General features: G+C 38.9%; 1 protein-coding gene across 1 annotated transcript; it reads right to left on the reverse strand.

The window, feature by feature from the left end:
- Positions 1-3134: 3134 nt before the first annotated feature.
- On the reverse strand, positions 3135-8481 carry LOC119407886 (galactose-specific lectin nattectin-like). Its single transcript, XM_037674715.1, has 6 exons — positions 8425-8481; positions 8124-8145; positions 5004-5092; positions 3681-3815; positions 3462-3573; positions 3135-3202 (listed from the first exon to the last, which is right to left on the reverse strand). The coding sequence occupies exons 1-6, from the start codon at positions 8479-8481 to the stop codon at positions 3135-3137; spliced, it is 483 nt and encodes a 160-aa protein (XP_037530643.1).
- Positions 8482-18575: the final 10094 nt, after the last annotated feature.

Below are 18575 nucleotides of genomic sequence, written 5' to 3' on the forward strand. Positions count from 1 at the left end.
TTATTGTTGTTGCTGTTGTCCATTGTTGTCATCTTTCTTTGTTGAAATCAGGTCTCTCTTGTAAATGAGTCCTCGAGGCTCAATGGGATTTACCTGTATAAATAAAGGTTGATTGATTTAGGGGAGGTGTGTGGCTGTGTGTAGGTGTGACAAAGGTCACAATCAGAAATTGGATTGCCACATTGAAATCCAAGATGGCTGCCGCTATATATGTATGTGTACATATGTGTGTGTGTATATATATATATATCTATACACACCCACAAACACACACACACGCACGCACACACACAAACACGCGTGCGTGTGTGTGTGTGTGTGTGTAAACTGGTATTACATTTTATAAAATGTTCCAACTATACAATAATAATTCCTGTCTGATTGAGATGGACGAACAGACGGACGCAGGGTACTGATGGACGTCCCCTCTACGCTCCACGATGGGGGACTCACAAGTAGAGCTTCAAATTTTGAGTTTTATTCTTAGAGTTTGAGAGATTGTGACTTTTTTGAACCAACATGAATGTTGGAGCTGCTCCACAATAAGCGTAAGATTTATTTTCTGCTTACATGTGAAAAAGAAAGTTTCAGAATTTTTATGTTCTTTGTCTGTTATGGATTTAAAAAAATAAGTTTCTCTTTCATTTAAGCAAGCTCACACTGTTAGCAATACCATGAGACTCAGTCACTTGTGATTGGCTGTTTTTATTTCTGGGTAAGGGTTCCTAAAATAGACCCGCCATCTCAATTCCTTAAGAATCCGTTTGTTCACAGCCCATTTCTTTTTCTCCTTTGGGGCTTGGAGCAACTTTTGAAGAGCTTGGCAGTGAACTTGACTTTGATATCAAAGCAAACCGCTCGTGTTTGACCGACGTTTCGTTCTTTGGGCTTGTTCTGGCCTTTTGTAGTCATCGTTCTGCTTGTTTCCTAATTGACGAGGAAAGTAGACCACAATGTTATGGATTGTGGGTATTATCTTCCGTCTAGCATCCCCTCAACGCAGCATACAACTCATTCCTCTCTGCGGTTGCAGGGCCTCGGATCTCATCTGGTTCCTGCAGCCCACAGAATCAGGTGGCCCTCAGCCATTCCAGCTGTCTGTCGGGTGTCGTGGCCAATCAGCATCAAGCAGGGGTGTAAGAGAATCACACATGCTACATTTGCCTTTAATTGAGGGGAAATCAGAGCAGAGCTGATTACCCCACACCCCCTAAGAAAAAAACATCTTCCCCAACACTTCTGTGTGTGTGTAATTAGCACAGCAAGTCTGCTAATTAGCTTGTTGCGTTGTCGACGCAGCATCCGGATGTGAGCGCTGGGCTTGGAGTTAGGTGGCTGGTTCTGGTGGGGGTGGGGGGGTGGAGGGGGGCACAGCAGATGGCTGTGTGTTGTCTCACAGGCACACAGTTGTGAAGAGGAGAGGCTGTGTCAGACGTTCCACTGCCAGGAGCCCCCCCAGTACCCCCCCATCCCTCCTCTGGCCCTGCAGCCACAGAAGCAGAGGTTAAGAATAGAGGAAGTCTTGTCACGTTGCATGTGGAGGCGCCCAGCGTTGTGGGAGTGGAGGGGCTGGGCGATACACACTGTAAACAGCCCTTGTGCATGTAGCCCCCACTCCCTCCAGTTATTAGTCCCTTTTGGTCACATTCTGTCACAGATCTGCACGGCTTGCAGTTGAGTTTTGGCCTCAAGTTGACATAATTCACCGAGGAGCCTATTATTAGGCCCCTTCACAGACGGAGAACATGCCAGGAAATTACACCACTAACTCTGTTATCATTGCAGATCCTCTGCAGTCAGATTTTCTTTTGTGTGTCTGGTCCAAAATGTTTTAATGAGATGACCGAGCGGCGGCGTGGAGCGCACTACATCTCAGACTCAGTGGTTAGGAGTAACATTGGAATATGTTCTGCTTTAAGGCTGACATCCTGATTCTGTAAACGCAGACAGAACCTGTCAAAGTCCTCCCTAGTTGGCCACTGCTGCAAAAAATTCCCTTATTTAAATCAAATCATTACAGGCGCTCCTACGTTGTGCTTACACGCCTGGAAACCAGCCCAACACACAGAACAAAAAACCTTCTCAGAGAGCCGCTTCCTCCTCCAAATGTTGAATTTAATTTGAAAGGAAAAGGTGATTCTGAGGGGGTCGAGATAAAAGGAGGAGAGAGCTGACAAGGACAGAGCACTTCAGAGCAATGGCAAAAGGTGGCACGAAAAGCACACACAGAGAAACACACAATGTTTCAGGGCACAACAGCTCCGGGTGAAGGTGTTCACTTCGTCAGGTGATGTGTTCATGCACAGCGACACTGAACCGTCACATTTTTCACTTTTCTTCCTCGCATCTACAGGAAGCTTTTACAAATGACTACACATTAAAATATCAATTTTTCCCACAATAAGCCAAACATTACTCCAAAAAAGAGCAACGATCTGCTCAACCACAGAGAGCTGCAAAGATTTTCACCCCTCTTGATATTCTGGGACAGTACAAATACCCAATACAAGTACCCAAATCGAGATGGTTGGCAGGTATGTGAGGTAAAACCACCCAGGATTGGCTTGGTCCATATTTGAGCTGGTGCTGGGTTACAGATTGGATTGTTTTTAACCCAACAGTTAGGATAAATGAGTACCTGACAAACTCTATACCTAAAATAATATTAACCTCCCAGGACCTGGTATCCACATATGCATGTCATGCAAGAGTTCAGGTCTTAGGAGGTTATAATAATAATGTTATAGTAAGACATCTTACAGCTGACTAGCCAGAGATTTTATACATTATTTAAAGAATCATCCTGCATTTTAACATAATAAACAGTAAATTATGTCTGTTAGTTCTTGTACACACTGTTCCAAAGCTGTGCTGCATTCATTTGAGACATGAACCATTTTGTTGTTCTGAACAAAACTGACAGTGACAAATTCTGCAGTTTGTAGTCATATTTAATTTATTTAATTTAAATGATGGTTTTACTAATATCACCTCAGACATTCATGTTCATATTCATGTGAATTATCTGAATAAGACATCAGATTTGTCCAGTTGTCCTCCAGAATGGAAGTCTTCAAGGCTTGACCTCCTGCTGGAAGCCACAGCTTCATGTCGTCGGGACAACAAAGACACAGTTACGCTTTCTTAGCGCAAACAAAAGCGTTTTGTTGGCTGCAGACTTCATCGTTGACGTAATCTTGTCCTGGAATCAATTAAAAATATTTAAACTTAAGAAATTTCAATCAAGTTTTCCCTTCAATTTTCTTTCATCTGTAATGAATAATTTAAAACAAAGCACAAACTGATATAAGTGTAGGCAACATTTTGTTCACAGGTGTCGTAAAGAATGACCAGATAACATCCTATAATATATTATTCCGGCTAAAGTGAGACAAATTAAACCTAATTCAGTCGTTCACACTGGCAACATCTGTTTAAAGAGCAGCTATCGTCTTGTGTACCATTCAGGTTGATATCCATGCAGTTCTCGTGCCCACCCAAGTTGTTTGGTTCCCCACTGGCCCAGTGAGTGTAGGAGAAGTCTGAGCCATCGCTCCACATCCAAAACCCTTCCTGTGAGAGGAAGTTTTCAAACGTCACTTCTTTTTTTTTAATGCTTATTCTGCAACGTTTTACAGAAAACTCCTTCTACTTGTTGGATTTCTACACAAAATCCTCACCTTTGCTGCATCGGTGCCTCCAACCCAAGATTTTGTGTTGGTTCCGGTCGCACTCACAATGACTCTCTGGATGAAGTCGTACTCGCCTTGGTTATGAAAGGAGGCCAGATGTGCACCAAGTTCATTGCAGTATTCCTGTGTGGAAAGATGGCGGCATAAACACATAATAACATCTTCATCACTGTGATGAGCTAGTTGTACACGAGGCAACTAACATGGTAGTAATAATCTATCTGTGAAGTATGATTAAAACTGGTCTTCATCGGTTTTTAGAACTAACCGTTTGGCAACTGATTCAAGCTAAAAATGTCACATCAAGGAACGCCCATGGCCGATGAACACATTACTGCCCTAGATCATCATCATCATCAACTTTATTTATAAAGCACTGTAACACAGCCACAGCTGAAACAAAGTGCTGAGCATCAGTTAAAAACAAGAAAAGAGAGCATAAATACAAAGCTACAAAACCAAGCACACAGCGAACTAAAAACTCATCTACAAGATCGTCTACAGGGGGTCTAAAACAGCGCTACGTAAAAATACGATTGGGTCCAACATAAGAAATGTTCTGTTTTGCATCAAAAAATAATTATCAAGAACAACATAAGTAACTGAAGATTTAACTTGTGACCAAGGAACATCTAGTCAAAATGATTATTGAAGGAACAGCCGTTCTTGATTTCCGTAAATCTGCTTCTCATTTGAGAAACGTTTGCAGAGTTTTAATGTTATAAACTTTAAATCTAGACCAGACATGGGCAATATATGGCCCGAGGGCCAAAAGTGGCCCTTGGACCATCTCTATTCGGCCCTCAATATTCTTAATTGAAATGAAAACAACTTTTAAATAAGTTGATGAAAACCTGCATTTTATCAATGAAACTTGAGAAAGTTTAAATTAAACATCTTGGACCATTACGTTTAAACCTTTGGATTAAGAAAGGCCTAAGACTTTTCCCTGAAGTCATGTTGTCAGAACTAGATTGAACCTTAAATTCTCCAAAACGCAAGTATATAGTGTTAAAACAAACAAACTAAAAAAACATATTTAAGCTAACAAATATATTGTCTCAAGAGTCGGTTTACAAAGAGTATGTTTTATATGCATAAAGTATCGAAGAGACATATTTTTATCAAGCATGCTAACTTTGCTACAAGATAAAGCCTAAAAAACTGTTACAGATTATCTGTCTTAAATAAATTTTATTTACTATTTTTCTATGTGATTGCTTTCAATACCTTGATTTGGCCCTCTGGTAAAAATATTGCCCTCCCCTGATCGAGACCACACAAATACAATGAACTGTGAAACAGTTGTACCTCAGCATCACCCCAGTCCTTTTCATCGCTTACGAACAGGAAACAGCGGCCTCCGTACCGAGTCCATAAAGGAGGGCAGAAGTTACATACTCCGAATTTACATGTAACTACACAAAGAGAAGAAAAAGGGATTTTTATTAAATATGATTGAAGAATCAATGACCAAAAAAAAATGCTTTTAATAATGTGTCACTATTATTGCATGAAATACAACCATTTATTTATTTGTTTATTTATTTATTTATTTATTTATTTATTTATTTATTTATTTATTTATTTATTTATTTATTTATTTATCTGAAGTTCATTTGGTGTGAGATATGAATTGTTAAAAACTCTCCACTTTTGGTTTTGGAGAGAAAATTCAGAGTTCAAATTTTATTGAATTTAATTTTAATTTAAAACTACAAGTGTACATTTTGATTTATCAACTGTAGAAGTGTACAATTTTAGGGACAAGAAAGTTGCTTTTCAAGGATTTTGTAAAGTTTTAAACAGCATAAAAGTTGAACATTCTGTGGAAAAATCTCCAAAAACATTAAAACTTAAACTGTGATTGTGAAAAACTGGTAAAAATCTTAACATGCCAGTTCGGACATATAAAGTCCAATTTCCCACTTTAAAGTCCAACACGGTGGTTTCCATTCTGAAGTTTGTCTGAGATCACCATGGCTGGATTTGATTTAGTCTCAGTCGTACAAATTATTTTCACCAAAAGTCCTTACAAGCTATTGAAAATGGAGCTGCACATCATGATTTATAGTTTACCTGGGTTTTTCTGAACTGAGGGAGGAAATGCAAACCAAAAATAAGACAAACTGAAGAATAAGTAATATATGCTAATAAGTTCTTCAGTGGTTCTACGTTGATGTCTCTATTGATTTTAATACAACAAACTTGGTTTAAAGAATATAATTGTGGAGCATTTTGTTAAATTCAATTCAATTCAGTTTATTTATGCAGCGCCAAGTCACAACAGAAGTCGTCTCAGGACACTGAACAGAAACATTCATATACCAAAAAAGTAAGTTAATAATATTATTTATCTGAGGAGCAGACTGCTTTAAGTTTAACTTCATCGCAGACTCGCATCTTGAGCAAGCATGAAGGCGACCGTGGAAAGGAAAAACTCATTCATGAGGAAGAAACCTCTAGCTCAGAACCAGGCTCAGGACAAGTGGCCATCTGCTTCGACTGGCTGGGTTTGAGAGGAACAGGAAGGAGGAACAGATACACAATGGCAGGTTGAGAACCACATGTTAAGATAGAAATAATTTCAAATGAAAACTATTCAGTTTTAAAACAACAAAGTCCATGCTCAATAATCCAGGTATACAATCCAACATTTTTCAGTCAGGTCATCTGGACAGTTTCTTTTTTTGTGCTGAAACATTTTGCCTTTGATCCGGAAGTCTTCATCAGTCAAGGAAACACACAACAAAACTGATTCTTCCCTCAACAGCTTACTCCAAAGTGGAACAAACCAGTTCTGCTTGTGATAAGATGGTCTCTTTGGTACGCCCCCTCCTCCATTGCCGGCCCTCTTCCTTGTTGACAAAGAATTTTGTTGCACAAAAAAAGAAACTGTCCAGATGACCTGACTGAAAAATGTTGGATTGTATACCTGGATTATTGAGCATGGACTTTGTTGTTTTCAACCAGTTTGACAAGACTGTCAGCAAGGAAGAGGGCCGGCAATGGAGGAGGGGGCGTACCAAAGAGACCATCTTATCACAAGCAGAACTGGTTTGTTCCACTTTGGAGTAAGCTGTTGGGGGAAGAATCAGTTTTGTTGTGTTTCCTTGACTGATGAAGACTTCTGGATGGAAGGCGAAACGTTTCAGCGCAAAAAAAGAAACTGTCCAGATGACCGGACTGAAAAATGTTGGATTCACTTTTAACAATTCATTTAAGGAAATGAGGTCAATTTGTCCTAGTCTAAGTCTATAGCAGCATAACAAGCCAACCCTAACTATAGGATTTATCAAAAAGGAAAGTCTTAAGCCCAGTCTTAAAACTGGACAATGTGTCAGCCTCACAGACAGAAACTGGAAGTTGGTTCCACAAGAGAGGAGCCTGATAACTGAAAGATCTTCCTCCCATTCTGCTTTTGGAAACTCTAGGAACTGCAAGTAAACCTGCAGCCTAAGAGCAAAGTGCTCTGTTAGGAAAATATGGAACAATAAGATATTTAACATAAGATGGAGCTAGGTTGTTGAGGGGTTTGTAGGTTAGAGGTAAGATTTTGAATTATTTTCTGGATTTGACAGGGAACCAGTGGAGAGAAGCTAAAACTGGAGAGATATGATCTCTCCTACTAACTCTGGTTAAGACTCTGGCAGCAGCATTTTGGATCAACTGAAGACTTTTTAAAGAATTATTTGGACATCCAGATAACAAACTGTTGCAATAGTCCATTCTTGACATAACAAATGCATGAACCAGTTTTAGTGCATCATTTTTAAACAAGGTTGTAAGCTCCATCATCCAGGTAGATGACAACAAAAAAGTTAAATCGTGTCATCTGGACCAGTTTCTTCAAGTGAGAAACGTTTTGTCCCCCATCTGAAGGACTTTGTCAGTCTGCAACCTGCCAACCAGATCTGTCCCATAGGTAGCCTTCATTGCTGTGTTTCAAGCCAACCTCCTCTTGGAATCTCAGAAGAAGGTTTTTAACACGTGCAGGCAGAGCACACCCATCCAAAACAATCAACCAATCAATTGTCAATCAATCAACGAACAATACATTTTTAAATAAGATGTTTCTAATGTTAGTGATATTACGCAGGTGGAAGAAGGCAGTTCTAGTAACATTTTTAATGTGGGGGAGAAAAGACATGTCCTGATCAAAAATAACACCAAGATTTTTAACATTAGAGCTGGAGGCCAGATTAATGCCATCTGAGGAGGGAGAAAGACTGAAAAAGTTATTCCTAAGGTGCTCAGGTCCAAAAAAACTCTCAATTTTGTGTGAGCTTAAAAGCAGATAATTAAAATTGTGTTCATCACAACAAACATTTTGTGCGTTCGTGGATGGCCTAACACAAAAAGCTTGTTGTTCAGAATGACTGGTGCACTGTTTTTGAAACTTAACCAGAACAAAATAAGAAAAACACCAACCTGGTTGTGCATCACACAGTATCTGTGGATGTAAAAAAGCACCGAGTCAGAAACAGCTTTCAACCTGTTTGTTGTGAACATGAATGTTGATCACACACACAACAAAATAGGAGTTCCAACAATATTTATGCAGAAAATTCCATTCAAATGAGTTTTGATTCACACTTGTTTTTCTAATCCATATTTCAAAGTTCCAATAATTTTTTCTCGCCATAACAAAGAAAAGAAATCCAAGAAAAGCAACACTAAAGTGTATTATATTATTTTATTTACTTAAAAAGGAATCTTTTTGTGAACTTACATTTCCTCCAATCCCCAATCCACTGAGGAGCAACAAGAAGAGCAGACCTGATGACATCTGTGAAAACAGAGTTAATTTACAGCTCAGACAGAACCTTAGAGTCAAAATATTTCAATCAGCAACATCAATAATTAATGAAACATGACTTAAAAGGATGCTCACTAAAATTATTATATGTCCTAATACAGTGGAAACAATAAATTTAGCTTTGTTGTTTTTTTAACATGAGCTTCATTTTAACACCAATGCTTTAAAATTAAAGTCTTGTTACCATTATAACACAACAGATAAATATAATCTGGCCTAGAATGCTATTTTCTTTCTGTATTGATGAAGAAAAACGGTCATATTTTACCTTGTTGTGATGTTTGATCCAAGCAGCAGCAGCAGCAGCAGCAGTAGCACTTGCTGAAAGAAGGATGCCTTCGAAAAGTGAACTCAGTGCTTTTATACCATTATGCTGTTGGTGAACCTGTCAGTCAACTGACGGCATGTAGTGAGATAAAGATTAATGCTGTAGGGGGGAATTTGTTTGTGATCACCACCCTCCCTCAGGTTGGGAGCTGCTGAGGTTTGAATCAGTAATGGGACTGATCGGGGTGCGTCAGGAGGAGTGTCCATACCATTTCTCTTCATTGGCATTGTTAAGGAACATCACATTTCCATTTTTGATTGCCTCTACTGACCCAGCAGGTCAGTGCAGGCTGATCAGATTAGAGCAGAATTCTTGGTTTGGTTTTCCATGAGAGTTTAGTTGAACTTTTCTGAGAAAGGGATCTTGATTTTGATCTGGATATTACAACAATTTGACCTGTTTGATTATTCTGGGCTGCTTTTCTTCTGTCTCTACAAAGCTAAGTATTTGTTGTTTTTAGTCTGCTTCAGGCAAAGAACCTCTTCTCTCCTAAAAGAACATAGCAGCACACGCATGGTCTGTGTGCCTGTGGTGCTGAGGCTGCTGCATATATAAGACCACTGGGAGTTGAGTAAACCTTTGCATTGACTAGATGCACTGATCTTTTGGACAAAAACATTCAGCATGAATGACCTATTTGTGTTTCAGATTTATTACAGAGGGAATATTGACATTGATGAAAAGAAAAATTGTGTTGAGGGAGAGAGAAATGGAACCACTAAACTATTTGTAAGAAGGTTAAGTCAGGTCCTCCGGACGGATTCTTCTTTGGTGAAACGTTTCGTCTTTTATACAAAAACCTTCTTCAGTCTGAGGAGCTGCAACAAACTCAAAACGTGTTCGTTTATTCTAAGAGGAAAAAAATATAACAAAGAAGTCCTGGCTACTTAAGTAAATTTATTTGACATTGGAGAAAGTTATGTACAGTATACATGGATCATTTCTGTTCAGGAAGCCGCAGTCCACAAGAGAGTGCTCGCTTGCAAAGTAACATTCCAACAGCGTTAAGTGCTCTGCTCTTGTCCATGCAAGTCTTATATAGATACAGATATGGAGTTAGATATACAGTGGTGCTTAAAAGTTTATGAATCCTTTAGAATTTTCTATATTTCTGCATAAATTTGGCCTAAAACATCATCAAATTTCCACACAAGTCCTAAAAGTAAATAAAGAGAACCCAGTTAAATAAATGAGATAAGAATATTATATTTGGACATTTATTTATTGAGGAAAATGATCCAATATTACAAATTTGTGAGAGGAAAAAGTATGTGAGCCTCTAGGATTAGCGTTTAATTTGAAGGTGAAATTAGAGTCAGGTGTTTTCGATCAATGGGATGATGATCAGGTGTGAGTGGACGCCCTGTTTGATTTAAAGAACAGGATCTATCAAAGTCTGCTCTTCACAACATGTTTCTGGAAGTGGATCATGGCAGGAACAAAGGAGATTTCTGAGGACCTCAGAAAAAGAGTTGTTGATGCTCATCAGGCTGGAAAATGTTACAAAACCATCTGTAAAGAGTTTGGACTCCACCAAATCCACAAGTCAGACAGATTGTGTACAAATGTACTAAATTCACGACCATTGTTACCCTCCCCAGGAGTGATCGACCAACAAAGATCACTCCAAGAACAAGATGTGTAACAGTCTGCGAGGTCACAAAGAAGCCCAGGGTAACTTCTAACAACTGAAGGCCTCTCTCACATTGACTGATGTTAATGTTCATGAGTCCACCATCAGGAGAACTCTGAACAACAATGGTGTTCATGGCAGGGTTGAAGGAGAAACCGCTGCTCTCCAAAAAGAACATTGCTGCTCGTCTGCAGTTTGCTGAAGATCATGTGGACAAGCCAGAAGTTTAGTGGAAGAATGTTTTGTGGACAGATGAGACCAAAATAAAACTTTTAGTTTAAATGAAAAGCATTATGTTTGGAGAAAGGAAAACTCTGCATTCATGCATAAGAACCTTATCCCATCTGTGAAACATGGTGGTGGTAGTGTCATGGTTTGGGCCTGTTCTGCTGCATCTGGGCCAGGACTGCTTGTCATCACTGATGGAACAATGAATTCTGAATTATATCAGAGAATTCTAAAGGAAAATGTCAGAACATCTGTCCATGAACTGAATCTCAAGAGAAGGTGGATCATGCAGCGACAATGACTCTAAACACACAAGTGGTTCTACCAAAGAATGGTTCAAGAAGAATAAAGTTCATGTTTTGGAATGGCCAAGTCAAAGTCCTGACCTTAATCCAATCCAGATGTTGCAGAAGGACCTGAGGCAGCAGTTAATGTGAAGAAACCACCAACATCCAGAGTTGAAGCTGTTCTATACAGAAGAATGGACTAAAATTCCTCCAAGCTGGTGAGCAGGACTGATCAAGTTACCAGAAATGGGGGGGGGTGTCACACCAGACACTGAAAGCAAAGGTTCACATACTTTTGACACTCACAAATCTGTAATATTGGATCATTTTCCTCAATAAATAAATGACCAAGTATAATATTTTTCTCTCATTTGTTTAACTGGGTTCTCTTTATCTACTTTTAGGACTTATTTTATGATTATTGTATTTACTTGAAAATGTATTTTTTTCAGCAGCACGGTGGAGCAACTGGTAGAGCTGCTGTCTCTCAGCGAGCAGGTCCTTGGTTAAAACCCCAGTCCAGGGGCCTTTCTGGGTGGAGTTTGCATGTTCTCTCTGTGCATGCGTGGGTTTTCTCTGGGTGCTCCGGTTTCCTCCCACAGACCAAAAACATGCATGTTAGGCTGATTGGTAACTCTAAATTGTCCCTAGGTGTGAGTGAGAGAGTGAATGGTTGTTTGTCTCGTTTGTCTCTATGTGGCCCTGTGATGGACTTGCGACCTGTCCAGGGTGTACCCCGCCCCTCGCACAGTGATTGCTGGACATGGGCACCAGCGACCCCCGTGACCAAAAATGGAATAAGCGGGTAAAGAAAATGGATGGATGGATGTATTTTTTTCTTCTTACAATTCCTCCGATATCCACACTGCAAAGAAGCAAGAAGAGCAGACCTGATGCCATCTGTGCAAACATTAGAGTTAATTTAAAGTTCAGACAGAACATTAGAGTCAAAATGATTCAATCTGCAATACCAATAACTAATAATTATTTTTTTATTAATGAACTACCACAAAAAGTTTAAAATGTCCTAATACAATGGAAACAATAAAATTATCTCATTTTTTTACAACTGTAACTTTGGCATGATATTCCTCCAACTTATAAATAGTCTCAGGCCTTCACTTTTTTTTCTTACGGTAATTAAAATATTCCATATTTTACCTTGTGATATTTGGTTCAAGCAGCAGCAGCACTCGCTGGAAAAATTATGCGTTTTAAACTAAACACAGTTTTTATACCTTTATTTTATCAGTGGACTTGTCAGATTACCATACCACACCAGCTTTGTTTATAGAGCACTTTAAACACCCATAGATGTTTAAAGCAGCCTCCTGACAACCAATCAGCTGAGTGTGCTGCCACACCTGAATCTGCATAAAAAAAGAGAGAGACTACACAGACTCTGGAGGCCAGGGGCCGTAACACTGAGGTAGCAACACTGGTTGGATTTTTCACTAAAGACTTCAGTTCATATCAGTCCATTAATCTGAGAAAGAGAGCTTGATAGTGATCTGGAGATTACAACATTGTCACATGTTTTATGTTTCTGGGACCCGTCTTCTGTCCACAGGTCATAACGGCTCTAATGATCAAAATCATCTTTGACTGTGATACATTTTTTGCAACCTGAATTTTAAATTTTCTGTCATCTAAAAATGTAATGACTGATGCCATATCTTGTTTGTTTTCCCCCATCGTGGAGTGAAGTGGGAACTTGGAAATACCCTCTGCCTGTTCATGTGTATCATGAGCTGGATAACTTGAAATGTAAGTGAGGTGCCGACTTCAATATTGGTGTCAGAGTCATAGAGATTTATTTGTCATACACACCACACGTGATCAGAATCAGAATAAGCTTTATTATCATTGCACCGAGATACAACGAGAACATGTACGTACAGTCGTCCAAAGAGGGACGGAGTGTATGAAGCTGCTACTATAAAAAGTGTGCCCCCCTTATTCTTATTTAGAATAATATTTTTGCTTATATAAGAAAAGGGAAGAAAACATGAGGAGAGATGGTATAAAAAAAGATCTCTCACACCGTGTCCTAGACAGGGCACGATTTGAGGCATCAAAAAAAACTACCACAGCAAAGCAACATAAATAGACGTGATACATGTAGGCTGGTGAAGACATTGAATTTTAAGGGAAAGTTGTAGCATAGTCCAGAGCCCCCCTCTCAGCCATGGTCTAGATAAGAGGTGTTATTTATCATCAGCTTGGTTGAGGTTCTGTCACATGTCCACGGCCTTGGGGAAGGGAGGGTGAGGAGACAGACAAAGTGTATTTGTTTTTCCTAAACATGCCAGGAGGAGTTGAGATAAGTCCGCCGTCAAGGCCACAGTTTGGGTCAGGCAGAACTCGTGAATTGTTGTTTCTGTCTTTTAAAGTCTCGCTGGTACATTTCTCTGATGGAAACTCCAAACAGCCGAATTGATTCCTCACGCCGAAAGTCGAGCTCACAGCTTCTCCAAGATTATTCCCACCGTTCATGGGTACTGCCAGAAAGTTCACAGTCCTGATACATGAGGTGGGACGAAACTATGTACGCAGGGTCCCAGTTACATCTAACAAAAACACAAATTGGAAAGAAAAACATTAGTAAGATCCGAGTCACGAACTAAGAATATACTACCTTCACTAAACTAAGAATACACTAATCACTAATAATACAAAAACAATGTGCCAAAACAACAGCAGCACGAACATGAGTCTGTATGAACAGATGAGGCCTGATAAACACAGCAACATGAAATGATCAGAACATTAAATAATCAGCAGCACTCATCAACAACCAAGTGGCATTACAGCGATTTTCGGTTTTTTTCATATTGATTTTTTTCCTGGGTAGAAATGAATGAGTCTAACATCCTCAGGGTAGAAGCTGTTCCTCAGCCTGGTGGTTCTGTACTTAATGCTCCTCAACCTTCTGCCTGAGAGGAGCAGGGCAAAAAGTGTGTGTGCTGGGTGTGTGGGGTCCTTCATGATGCAGGTGGCCTTCTTCCTGGATCTGGAGGTGTTGATGTCTGTGATGGTAGGGAGACATATTTAGGTGTATAAAAGGTCACTATCAAAAATTGTGTCGCGACATCAAAATCCAAGATGACCACCATATATGGTGGTCATCTTGGATTTTGATGTCGCGACACAATTTTTGATAGTGACCTTTCTTACATGGGCAGCACGGTGGCACTGCTGGTAGAGCTGCTGCCTCTCAGCAAGCAGGTTGCCCTGGTTGAAATCCCGGTCTGGTGGCCTTTCTGGGTCAGAAAAGTCAGAGGAACACTATCTGCTTGGAGATGGTCTGATGGTTTTTATCTTTATCATGCTGTCAATAATTGTTTTTCAAAGCTACTGAAGTACTCTGTCCTCAGCTTCCTGTGGTCCGTTGTCAGTGTGGCATACACCAAGATATCAAACAGCCCTGTGACTACCTGACACCTTAGGCAGACTGATTTATTACAACACTGAAGACACCTGTGCTGCTGATTACACAGCACACAATAACACATCCCTGTTGTCAGATTAATTTAAATCATTTTAGGGTTACCATCTATCTTCACGAGTTTGTCGATTAAAATAATTGTGTGTGCAGATTTATAAAGGTTTGCTGCAGCATCACTGTTTTAAAACAGTTATTATCAAAGTGAAGGTGAGATCAGTTTGTTAAAGTCACAAATAAGTTAAATGTCAAAACATCTGAACAATCTGAAGGCCATCATGTCCTATAAATCTGTGACTCGGTTTAATTAAATGACATCCAGTGGCACCATGGAGTTTCAATTAAAACCCTTTAATTGAAAAAGGTCATTTCAAAAACTAAGTGTTCTATTAGAAATTCAATTACCTCCTTAAAAAAGGAACATACTGTAATATAATTCTCCATAATAAGCTGTGAAATAGAATAAGTCGACCAATTACCAATTTTTGATTTGATTTAGGTAGATTTTATGATCTTTGTTCTCTACGTCAATTACACGGAGCGCTTCGTTAAGGCTCTGCTCCTGCAGAGGGTGGAAGGAGCCCGGACTAATTAACGCAGCTTCCAATTAGAACACAAATCATGCACTGGCACACATGTAGGTCAGGAATGGCTCAACACAAAGTTTTCTTTGAGAAAACTTCCTACACTTCGAATGATGAACAAACATCTGTTGTGTGTGTTTCCAGAGGTTAGAGCTGTGACAGATGTCAGTCAACACATCAGAGGTCAGCTGTTTTCATTATCCCAGGAAAGAAATATTCAGCAGTCTGTGCTGCTTGTGCACAAAGAAGACATTCATTTACTGGCACATAGACCTTTTTTCCTTCTCAGCACATCTCATGCTGACAATAAGAGTGTAATAAAAAAAAAAAAACATTCAAATATGAACACTTCTTTATGCCTTCAAGATATTTCCTAAAAATAGAGAATGTTTTTTTTTCCCCCAGCATGATTATTATTATTTGTTTTTTTCCACTCTAGTGGCCACAATGGTGGCTTTGGCCCTCATAGATTAATCTGTGGCCACCCCAGACAGTTTTGAAGAAATTACTTTTAAGCAACTCAAAAAATAGAAAACATAGATTCCTCAAAAGATTGCACTGGCCAGTTTACAAATATATACTATATACTGCTGTATATGGTGGCAGCCATCTTGGATTTTGACGTTACAACCCAATTTTTGAAAGGAACAATTTTTTACGGTGGCCCTGAGGTTTAAAACACAACTATGCATTTTTTTTATGTAATTGCATATTTCAAATGTTGTGATTTTTCAAAAGTAATTGCGTTTTGTCAAATATTGTGGTTTATCAAATGTAATTGCATTTTTCAAATGTAATTGCGTATTTTAATTTCTAGTTATGTTTTAAACCTCAGGGCCACCATAGATTTTAGACGTGGACGCAGTAACAGGCACAGCTAATCAAACATGTAGCTTTGCTAACCCATATTTTGCCAGCTAAATAAATTAGCTTAGTTAACGCTAAACCGCTGACCGTTAAGATGACGTCACTCGTCTGCATTACACGTCTTCAACTTCTTCCAGTTAAAGCAGCATCGGACCAATCACATCTTGTCACGTGCACACGTGCCAATTGCGTGCCTAACGAACGCTGCGAGACAGCAGCCACACACTAAAATGGAAGTCGGTAATAAGTTTATACGTAAAAAAATTGACTTTTCAGATTAACTTTTTTTTTTTTTTAACATATTTTCATTTTTCCTTCCTCAAACATTAAAATGGAGCAAAAGTGAGTTGTTTTCAGCAGAACCCAGCAGTCTGAAAACATTTCTAATCAAACTGAAACAGCTCAAAGAGTTCCATCCATCTATCATCTTTACCTGCTTTTTCTTTTTGGATCAGGAGGGCCACTGGTGCCCATATCCAGCAGTCACTGTGTGAGGGGCGGGGGACCACTGAGACTATGCTGATGTTGGTTCCTTGGCCCAGTACATCAGGCCAACTAGGGGTCAAAGTCCATGTTGGACTAAAGTTGAAAAATCACATCAGAGCAGTTGTTGAATCTAGTTTTTTTCCCATTTGAGGCAGCTGGCTAAAGTAAAGACGAGTGCGGGGGACCCTGGACAGGTCTCCAGGCCATCACAGGGACACATAGAGACAAACAACCATTCACTCTCTCACTCACACCTAAAGACAATTTAGACCAATCAGTCTAACATGCATGTTTATGGTCTGTGGGAGGAAACTGGAGTACCCAGAGAAAACCCACGCATGCACGGAGAGAACATGCAAACACCACCCAGAAAGGCCCCAGGCGGGGATTTGAACCGGTGACCTTCTCACCGAGTGGCGGCAACTCTACTAACTGCACCACCATGTTGCCCTTCAAACAGTTCATGTAAGTGAATTTGTTTGTTTTTGAGAAATCTTCTGCAACACTTCAAGCGTCAGCTGTCACCAGGCAGCAACTTTCCAGCACCGCATATTTATTTTGACCGTTTGCCTTCATTTATTGTTTCTGCAGGTATCTTACATGTTTGATTCACTGTATGTTGGTGATAACGTGCTGTCAGACTGAAATCAGCTGCAGTGAGAAAAGAATCAGAACAATTCAAAGGTTAGACCAAGAGCTCTGTCTTCATACTTTACTGATCCTGTACTTTCAGAGCCGTTTAATTAGCTGCCAAAACTAATTAACTTTAGCGAACATAAAAATGTCTCTAATTCAGTTACTGTTAAAACTGTGCTCAAATGTGATGTGGTAGTAGCCGAGAGTTGTTCTTAAACATCGTTCCGCAGCTTGAGATGATTTCATTCCAAAACTCTGGCGGGCGATATGCATTCCTTCAACCAATTCTGTGGCTTTAATCATTTGAAATTGCATTTAATAAATTTAAAATATATATATATATATATATTCTTTTTGTTTTTAGTTTGCTTCCAGGAAACAAGCCATGAGCTGAAAGATGTTAGAACGAGTGTGTCTCCAGCAGGGGACAGTATGACACAGAGTGGAGGACAAACTGTCCACTGACTGCAGCAACAATCCACAGGCTGCTTGTAGGACAATCGTTTCACATTTAAAGGTCAAAAACAGAAAGAATTGATCTTTTAATGTGACCTCTGAATGATTAGATGACAAGCACAAACATGTGGTTCACACAAACCAACAACTGAACGTATTTTGTTTCATATCCGGGTCATGAACACGGTTTGAACCGTCCAGGATGAAGGTCTGGAGCTGCAGAATGTTCACATGATGGCTGTCACTGCATCACGGCAGTGTGGCAGGAAACATGGTGCCAATTAAAACAGCAAACATGCAGAATGTCACTATTAGTTCATGCAGATGAAAAATAAGAAACAAACACCGTTCACTTGTTTTAGTCTGTATTTAGCTCTTAGTTGTGGAGAATGCAGGAACTCAAACATTGACTATACATTACTGTAGCATTTTGATTTATTTAAATATCTGCTTTTACTTCAAATCCTGTTTATATGAAATCTAATAAATCCTCTAATAAAAATATTAGATACCTTTTTTACACAAAATACAAAATATTAAAATTAAAAATATATTAGCAAATTAAAATAATACATTTACAATTTACAGCATTGGCTGTGTGTTTAAAATGAGCTTCAAAAGCAGTAAAATGTTATTTATTTCTATATCTTTAAGGGACATATAGTATTTATAATGTGTGTATTTTAATGACAGTGATGCTTAAATACCAACAATAAAACTAAACTTATCAATACTAATAATAAAAATACTAACTACAGTACTGCATATGACTAAATATGTAGCACCAGTTTAACTATTATGTCTGTAAAATTATTTATACAATAAATTAGTTTTTAATTTAAATTTATGTATATAAATGTTTTTTTTAATGAAACGTTTAAAATTGCAGCACTGCTTCATTTTTAGTGTAACAGAATTTCTGCAAATAAAAACATTCAAATACTTATTTAAACAAAAAAAAAATAGGAGAAATTTTATTTTAGAAAATTTAAAAAATATAGATTGGTAGGAAAAGGTCTTTCTGATGGGGTTGAGGTAAATGCTTTATATATTATTGGTTTATTATATATATATAATGAGACGAGCCTGTATAAATAAAGGTTGACTGAAAAAA

This window comes from Nematolebias whitei, chromosome 3 (assembly GCF_014905685.2).
Source record: "Nematolebias whitei isolate Nwh7 chromosome 3, NemWhi1, whole genome shotgun sequence".
Lineage (NCBI taxonomy): Eukaryota > Metazoa > Chordata > Actinopteri > Cyprinodontiformes > Rivulidae > Nematolebias > Nematolebias whitei.

Excerpts from the sequence above, each read along its gene's own strand:
- LOC119407886 (XM_037674715.1), bottom strand. The coding sequence starts at position 8,481 with ATGTCATCAGGTCTGCTCTTCTTGTTGCTCCTCAGTGGATTGGGGATT. Across the intron at positions 3,816-5,003 it reads AGGACTGGGGTGATGCTGAG|GAATACTGCAATGAACTTGG; the intron begins GTACAACTGTTT and ends CTTTCCACACAG. Across the intron at positions 3,574-3,680 it reads GAGGCACCGATGCAGCAAAG|GAAGGGTTTTGGATGTGGAG; the intron begins GTGAGGATTTTG and ends TTCCTCTCACAG.